We start from the raw sequence: 12,522 nt of genomic DNA on the forward strand, positions 1-12,522 counted from the left end.
TCAAACACAGAGGTCTACTGCAATACCCATGTATTTTTTCTTTTATTAACTCAATCACCTGCTCCTTTAGTAGCTCAGTTTGTTTACAAGTGACCATGGAATAGCTTTGCTATAATTTATGTACAATGGATTATGGACAAAGAGAAAGGAACCTTACAAAAATTCAAAGTTCAATGAACCACTCACAAATAGAATGTAACCACGCTTATCTACCACATAGAAGAATGGCTGAAGTTACTACTTAAAGACCCCTGTTATAAGACGAAAAAAAAACTATAAAAGTATATATAGAAACCTACAAGGCACTAAAAAATGTTAACAAAGCCTCCTCTTGAATTAAAGTTTAAATAAGGATAAAGACTGCACAAAATTATATTTTCAAAACACTGATACTGTGTGGAGACAAACCATGCCAAAAACCTAAACATACATTGCACAGCAATTCCATTGCCTAGGATTATTAATCGGTAGGCTACCAATATTTTTCAGACAAAGTAACTAATAATAGCAGTTGCCATGCATGGTACCAAAAGTAAACAAAACAAGAAACTTCAATATCCCAGTGACTTTCACATCTACATGATGCATACCATCAAGGCATTAATTTTTAGTTGACTTGGAACATATTTACAAAATATATTTATCTGACTTGTAATCGTACATAACTGCTTTTGAGGAAACTGTCAGATTTTGGGGAGCTTGGGTGCTGCTATAACAGGATTGTTCTGTTCAATTATCTTTCTTCCTTCACTTTTGTAGTCATATGTACAGCTGTGAGCTTCTGCATAGCGGTGTGTTGCACAAAATGAGTTTCCACATCTGTGGCAAAAAAAAAAAACAACACAGACTAAGCATTACACCACAAACATTAATTTTAAGGATAATGAGACAAACAAGATAATGGTGATAATAACAACTATTAAAAACTAGATCATTGGATAATGCAACTCAAGACTTTTTATTGGCTTAGCCATTATGGTATATCAGCCAACATACCATAATCTACAAATATGGAAAGCGTACATGTCAGCTTAAAATTAAAAGGGAGCTAAAAATTTAACAAAGTTTAATAGCTTAATTTAACATTTTTAATAAAACAATTATTCCACTTGCTATTGTTGGATATGAGATGATTATAGCCAACTCAGCGCTATGCGCCTTGTTGGCTGTCTTTCATCTCATATCCAACGCGCGCTCGTAGAATAATTGTTAATTATAATGGTGACAATAATGCTAAAGGAAATGACAATAATAATGATAATGAAAATTATAGGTAGCCAACATCCCAGTTAACCTTATATACCTGCATTGGTATGTTGTGGCTAATCCTGTTTTTTTCCCACACAAAAAACATCTAGTCTTCTTTTTGACTGCAGGCAAAAGTTGTGGTGGTGGATGTGGTTTTGTTTTTACAGGAGGAAGATGATGTGAGTGTGAAGGAGAATCTAAAATAGAACAGAAAATGCCATCAGTTTTATTAGCATATTCCAAGTATTGCAATCTTATATTATTACTAACACGACTTGGGCAGTCAGAGGGCCAATAACTAAAATCAACCAATCAAAATGCTCTGATGCCGGTCCAACATTTTCTAAGTATTGGACCGGGCACTATCTCAAATGGTCCCGAATGATACCGCACTTGTGTCACTTTGAACTTCTGTCATATAATAAATCTCTTATTAGGTAACCAAGCTTGCTCAGGACCGTAGTGGAAGAATATCGGCCCTCGGCCTTTTTTGTACAGACCTTGGGCCGATATTCTCCCAGTACGGCCCTCGTGCTTGGTTTATAAGATATATATATATATATATATATTTTAAAGCAACAAATTACAACATCGAAAAGTGGTACTTAAAAAAATACAAAACATGACCACGTACTATTTGATGCACTTCCATGAGAAATTCGATATGAATATGACAGGGAATCATTCTGTAAATGCAAATATGAATACAGTTAGTACATCAGTAGTCAACTAAAATCTCTCTCAGTACTAATTTGATACTTTTTCCCCCTTTGAGAATGGAGATCAAAAAGCAAGTTTGCTCGACTTGAATAAATTCAAGACCCAAAAAGGTTCACTTTTTTAATTCAGTGATGATCTCAGTAAGAGCAAAAAAAAAAATAGTTCTCAGGAAAAATTTTCAAACACTGACCAATAATGTTTAACTAGGATGCTTGTGCTGCTTCCTTCATAAAACATTAACATTGTAAATACAACACTGAACCACATTTGATCATAATTATGTAAATGAAATTTGCGCACTACAAATATTAAACTATTATTACAACAGTGATAAAACTAAAAGTGAATTTACAACAGGAGTAGCAGAATAACCTAAATCTATGATCCATACTTACCAAAAGTCCAGATCTTCTTCCTTCTGGAGTTGGAACTCGATTTTCCATCCCACGAAGCCGTCTGAATCCACCACTTCCTGTTGACATATCTAAAGGATACCTAACACTGGAAGAATCCTCAGGAATTCTTGATCGTCGTAAACTAGCACTTCCAGATGCATAATCTAAGCTAGTTGCCCCATGTGATGGGCTTGAAGTCCTTGTTTCTTTGTGATGACTAACAGGTTTTGATATACTTCCCAGGGGTTTAATTTCTTTAGAGTCTTTCACTATCTCTGATATTGCCTTTCTTCCTTCTTTAATTGCACTCCTTGAAAGTGCTCGACTTGAAGGAACAATTTTTGTATCTTGGCTAGGTTGTACTAAGAAGTCTGATACATCAATTTGACTTGTTTTTCTTCTTGTATTGACAGGTGGCAAAGGCCCTTTAGGCATGACCCTGCTTGTTGCACTTGATTGTTTTGAAGGTGAACCTTGAACTGCTCCAGCCTTAGGTTGATGTCTACTTGCTGACTGATGGTCAACAACTCGGAATGCTGTCTCATGAGTTTTTGTTGTAGCTGAAGCAGAGGTTAATTGCAACCTAGAAAAAAATTAAAGAAATTACACCACAACAGACAACAAGCAATGTCTCTGATACAAATGCCTTGTAAGGAACAACACTTGAGGTTATGCATAGAGCTGTCCTGTTGGACTTGAAAAACTGCAGGGAAGGAAAAGGAAGGGGGTAGACGGAAGGGGGATGAGGGTGAAAAACAGTGCACTTTCTCTCTCCCCCTCCCCCCACCACTCCTTCTTTCTATATTCCATTTGTCATCATCTACATTCATATTTCATTCTCTCTTGACCACCTCTCTTGCACACAAGAAGTATTAAATAATTTCTCATGAAAAAAAAAAATCATTTGCACTGTGGATTAATTATGTCATAATGTTCCACTTTAGTGATTCTATCTCTGCACGAGGCAAAAAATCATTACTAACAATTGACTTTACCTTCTTCTTGCACTTAGAATAGATGTACTAGTAGGTTTTTCAGTAGGTGGTGGTGCTGGTTGATATTTAGGCTGAAATTAAATCAAAACAGAACATGTATTTCCCAGAATTTGCAACACAAAACTATTACCATACTTATATCCTTTCTCAAACACTGCTGGTAGCCATGTCAAGCTGACCGCTGCAACTTGACCTTTATTGCAAATTCAAAGCTAATACAACAGGGCTAAAAATTAACTCCAGTGCTTGGTGGCCAGTTGGGCCAGTTAACTTGAATTCTTAGTCGCCCATCCCAAAAAGAAGTAGCCCAGGATTTCCTTTTGTTTAAAATGAAACACTCGAATAAATGCCCTATGGCCTTTTTCGAAACCATCCCGCACGGAAGTCTGGGGGAGAGTCACGTGGCAATTCCAAAATGGCGCCTTGAATGTGGATCGCTCGTGAAAACACCCGGGTGAAAACGGCTCGGAATTTCCACTTCAAAACTAAAAATTTACTAAAATGGACGATGTTAGAGTCCAGGCAAAAAACGAAGAGAAAGGTAGTCCGATTAAACTACATATTGGGTTTTATTTTTAACTTTGTACTTCTCATAATTTACATTGCATTACAGCTTTTCGAGATTGTACATGTAGTCGCCCATCGGGCGATCAAACTTAAACTTTTGGTCGCCCTAGTCAGTTTTAACTCGCCACTGGCGACCGTGCGACCGTCAATTTTTAGCCCTGATACAAGTAGCATAGTTTTTTACACCAAGACCGGAAATAACAGAAAAAGTTCCAGGCTAGTACATTATACTGGTATTGTAAAAACATTTAAATCTTTGGGTGGGTGGGGGGAAAGTCGGCAATGGTAGATGCAACAAAAACAACTGCCCGCCCCATAGGTCACATGACCTATACCCAGGCCCCAGCGACATGTTAGAAAAACATTTTTCACTTATTTCGTTCTACTCAGCCAGTGTTAAAATCACTCTCATCACTTAAAAATTAAATGAACATCTAATTGAAGAAGGTTGTAAAAGCTTTCTCTGTTAATAACACAAATTGGGCAGCATAGACCAATACCTAAAAAAAACATATAATTCAACAGAAATAAGTAACATAAAATAACCTCAGACATTCTGACAAGTTCATATTAAGATTCTTCAATTATATTCTGGTTGTAAGAGAACTGTATTTATTGTTTACAGTTTCCACATTATGGCATCTATTCATGTTTGGATTCCTAAAACATAATTACTGCAGGTTACCCTCAATGTATAGTTTATTTTTTTACCTTCATGTTTTTCTGTGATTCCATTTTATTCTTAAGAACTCTCATTTTGTTCATAGTGACACTGTTTTCCTTAATGGCTTCCTGAAATTAAATTATTAAAACTGATCACTTCACCTGCACTGAAATGACATTTAAAGATACAGTATACAGTGCAAATACCTTCACACCAGACTCAAACATATTATGTACTTTTGGAATAAGTTTTTCTATTTCAGACCAGTATGTGAGTTTAAAACAAAATGGAATACAACTTGATGGCACTGTATAATTTCAAGTTAAAATGGTTTCTGACTAGTTTGAATTCATTTGAACCTTATTAACTCAGTTTAAACTGCAACAAATGCAATAATTCATAAAATGTCAAGCTAATGGAGCACAGGCATTAAATTAAATCCAATCACTAATTACAGCTACCTTATGTTGAAATTCACAAAACAGCAAATTTTGATGTAACAAACCTGTGATATTGGAGGTTGATTATCCTCTTCCTCTTCGTCATACAAATTGTACATTGAAGCACCACTACATTTTTTATGAAAAGAACCATTGCTTAATACAAAATACTGTAAATCAATATTTGAAAATTCGAACCAACTGTAGAAATCACAGAAAAAATATTATCTTTACAGCAACTTTGAGCACAAATCAAGTAAACAAAGCAATAAAAAACCTCAGCTAAAATCATCACAGAAATAATGGCCTAAAGTTGTCCATATTTACAGATAATTCAATCAATGGGGAAAGGGAGTAAGTTACTTTACTGTGGTGCTGCGTCAATGGGATAACAAGGTAATTTGCTCTGATGAAGGGCTAATGCTCGAAATATCAGCTTTTAAACTCTTTGTGTCGGCCAATTTTACATCATTGACTCATTTGATAAAACCAATACCTTGTATCGCTGTGGGTTTAGCATATACTCCCAACTTGTTTTAGTGTCTAAGCTCTTTTTTCATTCTGTGTTAAATTAATTTTCCTGTAATACAGGGTTTTCTAGATTTCTTTCTAAACATCCACTGCCTCCACAAACACAACTTTCCAAATTGCATCCTGAAGGTTAACAGTAACCTTATGTGGACGTCAAATCTGTTATGCAAATCATTGACAGGGTCCTTACCATTACCAGTTAAAATACAAATTTATGTACACATGTGTAAATACCTTAATGAGTCTGAAAGAGGGGTTAGTGTTCCATCACCTCTGTCCACCACTCGGAAAAAATTCAACTGGTCTCCATCCCTAAAAAATATTGTAACGTCAATATCAAATTAAGACTGAAAATAAGTGAAGATTATAGTGATGTAGGAGAAATAAAAGACCTTTAATGGCTTCAGAATTGAATTTTTTTCACAGGAGCATTGATAGTGATCCACCACAAGGAAATATTAAACTGCAGGAGCAGAGCACATTCTGGGAAAGTTCTTATCTATCACATGTATATAATTATGTAATGTCAAAAGACACTCCCCTAGCTCCACTAAATCTTGTTTTGATCACAGCCTTAGAAATGAAGCAGACAAACTAAACAATGGTAATAATAATAATAATAATAATAATTATAATTATAATAATAACAATAATAATAACAATAATAATAATAATAAAATGATCAAAGGGAAAGAGAAGACCCCCATCACTAATAGTGAGCTACATTTCTAATAATTTTAATGCTTGCATTTGTCTGCCGACTGAGTAAAAATTTTTTCCAATGTTAATGGTGATAGGCAGGCCAATTTATATGAACAAAATTGGGCTCATCATAGTCTAAGAGGTTTATAGAGTTACCTAAAAACAAGTAAAGTCACTTGGCGGTTATCTTTGGGTAGTTTATCCCATATTTCATCCCTGCAAAAAGGAACAAATCTACATGTGAATAATAGTCTCACTCAAAAGAGGAATAAACAAATAATTGATAAATTACTTTTTTACTGTTTAATCAAAAGTGTAGGTTCATTATAGTTCCATAACATTACCATGACTACAAGCATCTATTTAAAATAAACTTGCTTATGAAATATCATGCAAGAACTAAAGTCTAAAGGAGGACAAAATTTCACCTGTTTACTTCCATGTATTCAGCCATTTCTCGTATAGTAGGATCTTCAACAGGAACTTAAGAGAACAAATCAAAGAAGGTCATAACTTAGTACAAAGCCATATTTATTTAACCCCTCACTGATCTGCTCAAATGTGGTTGAAAATACAAATTAATGGTCTTACCATTATTCTCTCTCTCATTAACAATAGAGAGTTTTCATTACAAAAACTTGCGGTTACATTAGCCCATACTAAAAACAGCAGTAACTGTGGACAAGTGCCTGAAGTAGTAAGACAGCCTTGAGTGAAGGTTTGACAACAGTGCTCTTGTGAAATGTCAACCACCATTGTACTTAAAAAAAGTCTACTTGTACATGATGTAATTTAGATTTAGATTGACTCACTTCTTCTGGTATTGATAGGGCCACCTCTCATCGCTAGCACCAGTTGTAACGTTGCTCCATCTGCAATACTAAATTGATGAGGAGAAATAAAAAAAATGAGCCAAATATAATTCATTTTTCTTTAAATTGTTAAAAATTATTCTTTAATGAGAAATCGCTTAATCTATAAACACTTTTACTTGAAAACAATCCTAGTTTTACAACAAATATGCACAAAACAGGAAATCCTTGTTAAAATAATGCATCAGTTATTATTTTTAAATGAAGGTATAAACATAAAAAAAGAGCCGTTGAGCTAGAGTTCAATTAAAGGGACTTCAACAATTTGAAGTGAATTGGTGATTGCACAATTCATGTAATTCGTAAAGAGAGAGAAATTACACATATGTATACCAAAAACTCTCAGTCTGGCCTTGGTAACGTGTCACTGTTTTTCAAAATTCATATTAAAAATAACAAACCACCTTTATGGGCAACAAATCAAGAATAAAAAAGTTTTCTTCTAGTTTCAGCATTTGTCCAAATATGCACCAACTTTTTGTTGGGGCATGATAACCATGTGTTCCTTCTTACTGAAGCCATGCCCTGTTAGCTGGGGTTACCCCTTGGATGGGTATCCACACAATTTCGTTACATGTTGTTGACCTTTTTTTTCTCTATTTTTCAATTTCATTCCTGTACTTTGAAGAGTCAGCATTAAGTTTATTGTTTTTAAACTTAAAACCTGAGTGACTGTACATGTAGATAAGGACCAACAAATCCCTCGTTAATGCCTCCAGGCATCTTGTTTATATCTGGTTGAGGGGACATGATGCAGTCATAGGGTTTGCCATCCAAATCAACTTAAAAATTTTTTGATCAAGAACCTGATTACCACAAAAAATTATTCAACCAAATAGTATAACATTATCACTTTTTTAGTTCAAAGCTTACACTTTTCACATACTTACTTATAATCATGGAGACAATAATCATCTTCTAACTCAACAGATCTCCATATCAAATGCTGCTGAGACATTGGAATGCCTACAGTTTTAACAACATTCACATTTTAGACTTTTGACAAATAAACAATCAAATATGTCAATAATAATAACTATGGTATGTCTTTAATAGAAATCAGTTGGTAAATCAGGTAGTTTTCATATGTGTTACAGGCTTGTTTGCAACAATGATATAGGTGCTATAATCACAGGTATAATCAAGTCCTAAACCATTCTTTGAGTTTGCAGGGAAATTGTTTTTATATCAACTATCCTGTATTCCTGGTTCAGTTGACAGTTTAACCTGTGAAGAACCAGCTTTAGACTAACCCATTGAAATCCATTATTCCATCAAGGAGACAACACAATTCATCAATCAAGTGAATTAATCAAGGTAATTACAAGTACACTGACAAAGAATGTTAGTGACAATAACTATGTCAAACTTCAAACATGTAAACCTATGGTCACAATTTATTGTCAACCAATGAGTTTCTTTTATAATTCTTGCTTCTTGTTTTTTTTCTACATACCAGAAAATACAATTACACGATGCCTTCTGGTTACAAGTATTACTCGATCTAAACATTATAATGCAAAAAGAAAAAGGAAATTATAACGAGCTACAGCTGCAGATATTCTACATCATGATTTCGCTATGCTTTATCAGTAGCTGGCTCAAATCTATTACAACAGTAAAGGCTGATAGTTTTTAAAGAAACTGGGGCTGCATCGGTGGGGGTAACAAAATAATTTGAATTTAGTACACGACTCGGGCAGTCAGAAGGCCAAGAAACTAAAATCAACCAATCAAAATGCTCTATTGCCGGTCCAATATTCTCTAAGTATTGGACCGGGCATTGTCTCGAATGGTCCCGAATGATACTGCACTTGTGTCCCTTTGAACTTCAGTCGTATAGTAAATCTCTTATTAACCAAGCTTGCTCGGGACCGTACTGGAAGAATATCAGCCCTCGGTCTTTTTGTACAGACCTCGCTGCGCTCGGTTCGTACTGTCAAGACCTCAGGCCGATATTCTCCCAGTACGGCCCTCGCGCCTGGTTAATAAGATATATATATCAACAAAGTTCAAATTTTACCATTCCAACTTTGTTGATATATTCAAATTATTGCAACAGTATCTCACTTCCCCCTTGACATACTTCATGAGAGTTAAAATATTTGGGAAAAATAATGAGCAGGACACAAAAATAAAATTTACAATTACATATCTGATAACAGAAATTTTAGTTAGAAAACCATGCAAAAGCTAAAAATACACAAAGGAAAGTTTACAAGTTATACTCAGAGTCTATCTGATGACAAAACAATTGTTGTCAAAGGTAAATTTAGCTCTCAGTTTTCAAAGCCTTTATTTTCTCCTGGGTATAAATCAATTGGTCACAGGTCAAATTTGTCAGCTGCAAGCATGTCAAAGCTTTCATATGTAGAGTGTTAACACTCCATGAATAACTAGGAATTGAAATAACTTGATTTAGCAACTGACCACAAAGGAAGTCTAATCTTAAGATAAACATATGATGGAACTGCATTCAAGGTAAAAATTTCAGTTTCGTCTGGATGGCGAAGTTTCTCAGTTTGGGAACAAAGATCAGTAATGTTCTTGGTTACATGACTTAACAGAGGACATTGTCAAACAACTAGTGATGATTATTGGCATCCCAAAAGTCACTGATCAGATAAACCTTATCAACGAGCAACTGTCAAGTCTGAACATTTGCGGCATCCGAGTCCAAGTTCATATCCAGAAAGACACATGTATATGTGCGTGACAATCTTACTCGACATAATATCGAACAATCACATGCTTCGATAAATGTAGGACCATAAAAACGTGAAGAAAAATAAACAGCACAGTGATATGCTTTTTGTAAACATCCCCACAACCCTAGAAGATCTCAACATACCACAACGGATCCGCATAATAATTACAAAAACGATAACATCGCGTTTTAACGAAAGGCCGATAACGTGAAAATATTCAAGTGTTTTCTTTTAAGGTGTTAAACTTGCCCACAGATGTTGGAAGAAAGAGTTTTCAGGCGGTGACAAGACGTTAAAGTTCTTCCTAATAAGAGTTATTTTAACCTAAGAAGACTGATGCCAAGGGAAAAAATCAAGAAATGATGTTGAGTAACATACCATCAAAACGCCATCGAAGAGATAATTTCCCAGACTATTCAAAATAAAACGGGTCCAATATAATCAACAACTCGCGTTGGTTTGTGATCCTTCGTAACCCATTGGAAATACTTCCATTTCAGAATTACGACGAGAAAATAACTTCCAAATGTACTAGTTTATCCACTTGGCCAGTGTTTACAAATGGTGCAAAACCACACATTTTAAATTATTTATGTCGGATGTGAGGGCAAACCTTCGAAAACACGTTCATCAGGTACACGGGTTTTACATGTTGAAAGGAAACTTCAAACCTACCGATCTTTTAATTTCCTTATGATAAAATAAACTAGTTTTGTTCTCGATGGTTCGCTGTTGTTCCCACACAATTATTCATCAGCTCAGAATAATATGAGAGTACTTGCGTTTACACTCACCTTCTAGACGTTGAATCTTAGCTTTTACGCTCATGATGGTTTCAAAAGGACTAACTCGTAACTCGAAGGCTGTTCCAGTTAACGTCTCAATAAACAGGTCCATCTATGGACCTTTTCAACGAAGCTTTCACACCGAAAGTTAGCAATTAAAATCCTTTGCGACCAAGAATACCTCAAACCACGTCTTGGAGCCTGTCGACTGCAAGTTATCTCTTGTAGCCATAATTAAATAATGCTGTATTCCATGGCCATAAAAATCAATTTAACATATTCCTTCGATGATCACCGACCAGATCCAACAGTTATTTTGGAAATGGTGGAAGTATTTCACCTCGGACTAAACATTTCAACGCGTGTCGGATGCGCTACTAATTTGTTCCCAGGGTACCCGGATGAAGAGCAGTTGTCATGGAAATTCGCGCAAAACTTATTTTCGCGTGTGAACAATGAGTAACAAACGCAAAATGACTTCACCAATCACAACAGCAAATTAGTTGGCGTATTTAATTGGTCCTTGAGCCCATCTACGTATGTTTTAACCAAAACAGAAATTTTCAAAAGAAATAATACAGTCGACTCCCGATAATTCGAACCTTCAAGGGAAATTGAAAAAGGTTGGAGTTATCGGGAGTTGAGAAAAAATGACCGGAAATAAGGGAAAAAAGGTGTCAAATGTTTTTCTTTATATGCAGTGTACATTTTAATCAAATTTTATTACAGTAAAGAGAAGCCGAGTGAAAAAAGAGAAAATACGACTCTAAATTACTGTATAAATCGAAACGCACCGTAATGTGAAAAATATAACAAAGGAATGCAGCGGGGAGAGGTCCAGTAACTGCGAACCGTACAGGATTTTTTTTAAGAGAACAATGTCGGGCTACTGGTACAAATAACCTCATGCGATTTAAAAAGGAGTTAGGAAGCAACACTTTGTGAAAACCAGCGGAACTTGAACTGAACTGACACGTTTTGTGTAATGTAAAAGAAAGGAAACAGTTCACGCGGCTGCTTCAAAATAAATTTAAGGTTTTGGACAACAGTGTTTTGACTTGTCACGCATTGACGGACATGGTTCGAGTTATCGAGGGTAAAATTATATAGAAAATGACCTGAAGGGAAACGAAAATTGGTTCGAGTTAGCGGGAGTTTCGAGTTATCGAGGGTTCGAGTTACCGAGGGTAAAATTACAGTGAATGTGTGACGGAAATCCATGGGAAATCGATTTTGGTTCGAGTTAGCGCGAGGTTCGAGTTAGCGAGGGTTCGAGTTATCGGGAGTCGACTGTAGTTTGATGTCTAAGAACGACGGCGATTATTACGTACGTCTTAACAAAAACTTATTTAAAAAAACAGAAAATTTTCAAAACAAATAATAGTTTGATGCCGAAGAACGACGGCGATTATTGAAAGCAGTTTAGTATTCGCCTTCGCATGTTTGTACTCCTTAGCTGCCACAAAAATAAATCAATAACTAAATCGGGAATCATACATCGTTAAGCAGAGTTTTGCAATATTTATACCGTTTCATAGTCATTTTTTTTCCAATGCAATAAAAAATAAGAAAATGTTCGCCAGGCTTGTAAATCAAATCGTAGGTGGGATGTTACCTTCCTTCGGCCGGCTTATACATAGATCCAAAAATTCTGTAATACTAGGAATGATTATCAGAAAATTGATGATGACAAAGAAAAGGTATAAAACCGTAGGAAATTTTTCTACGCGGCTTTTGAGCTTCACTGCTCGAAAAGGATCGTAGCTGATTGCAAGATCTTATTTTTTATTCCTGACTCTGTTCAAGTATCCCATACCTGGCCATTTTCGCTGCCCCTTGCTTTATTTTTCGCAGTCTTTTCATTCTTTTTTCCGGCGAAAAAGAGCTGTTAGGAC

The 12,522-nt window shown here is 35.5% G+C and overlaps 1 protein-coding gene across 1 annotated transcript; it reads right to left on the minus strand.

Moving 5' to 3' along the window:
- Positions 1-13: 13 nt before the first annotated feature.
- LOC111340207 (AN1-type zinc finger protein 4) lies at positions 14-11,022 on the minus strand. Its single transcript, XM_022947008.2, has 13 exons — positions 10,637-11,022; positions 8,025-8,100; positions 7,075-7,142; positions 6,691-6,745; positions 6,419-6,478; positions 5,795-5,872; positions 5,095-5,158; positions 4,637-4,717; positions 3,359-3,429; positions 2,364-2,946; positions 1,883-1,934; positions 1,304-1,445; positions 14-819 (listed from the first exon to the last, which is right to left on the minus strand). Exons 1-13 carry the CDS (start codon positions 10,737-10,739, stop codon positions 684-686), a joined length of 1,569 nt encoding a protein of 522 aa, XP_022802743.2. The 5' UTR covers positions 10,740-11,022; the 3' UTR covers positions 14-683.
- Positions 11,023-12,522: the final 1,500 nt, after the last annotated feature.

The sequence above is a fragment of the Stylophora pistillata genome, chromosome 1 (genome assembly GCF_964205215.1).
Source record: "Stylophora pistillata chromosome 1, jaStyPist1.2, whole genome shotgun sequence".
NCBI lineage: Eukaryota > Metazoa > Cnidaria > Anthozoa > Scleractinia > Pocilloporidae > Stylophora > Stylophora pistillata.

Bases quoted from the DNA above. Each gene is read 5' to 3' on its own strand.
- LOC111340207 (XM_022947008.2), bottom strand. From the start codon at position 10,739: ATGGACCTGTTTATTGAGACGTTAACTGGAACAGCCTTCGAGTTACGA. The intron at 5,159-5,794 runs GTATTTACACAT...TAAAAAATGTAG, and splicing joins CCTCTTTCAGACTCATTAAG to TGGTGCTTCAATGTACAATT. The intron at 820-1,303 runs GTATATAAGGTT...TTTTTGCCACAG, and splicing joins GCCACAACATACCAATGCAG to ATGTGGAAACTCATTTTGTG.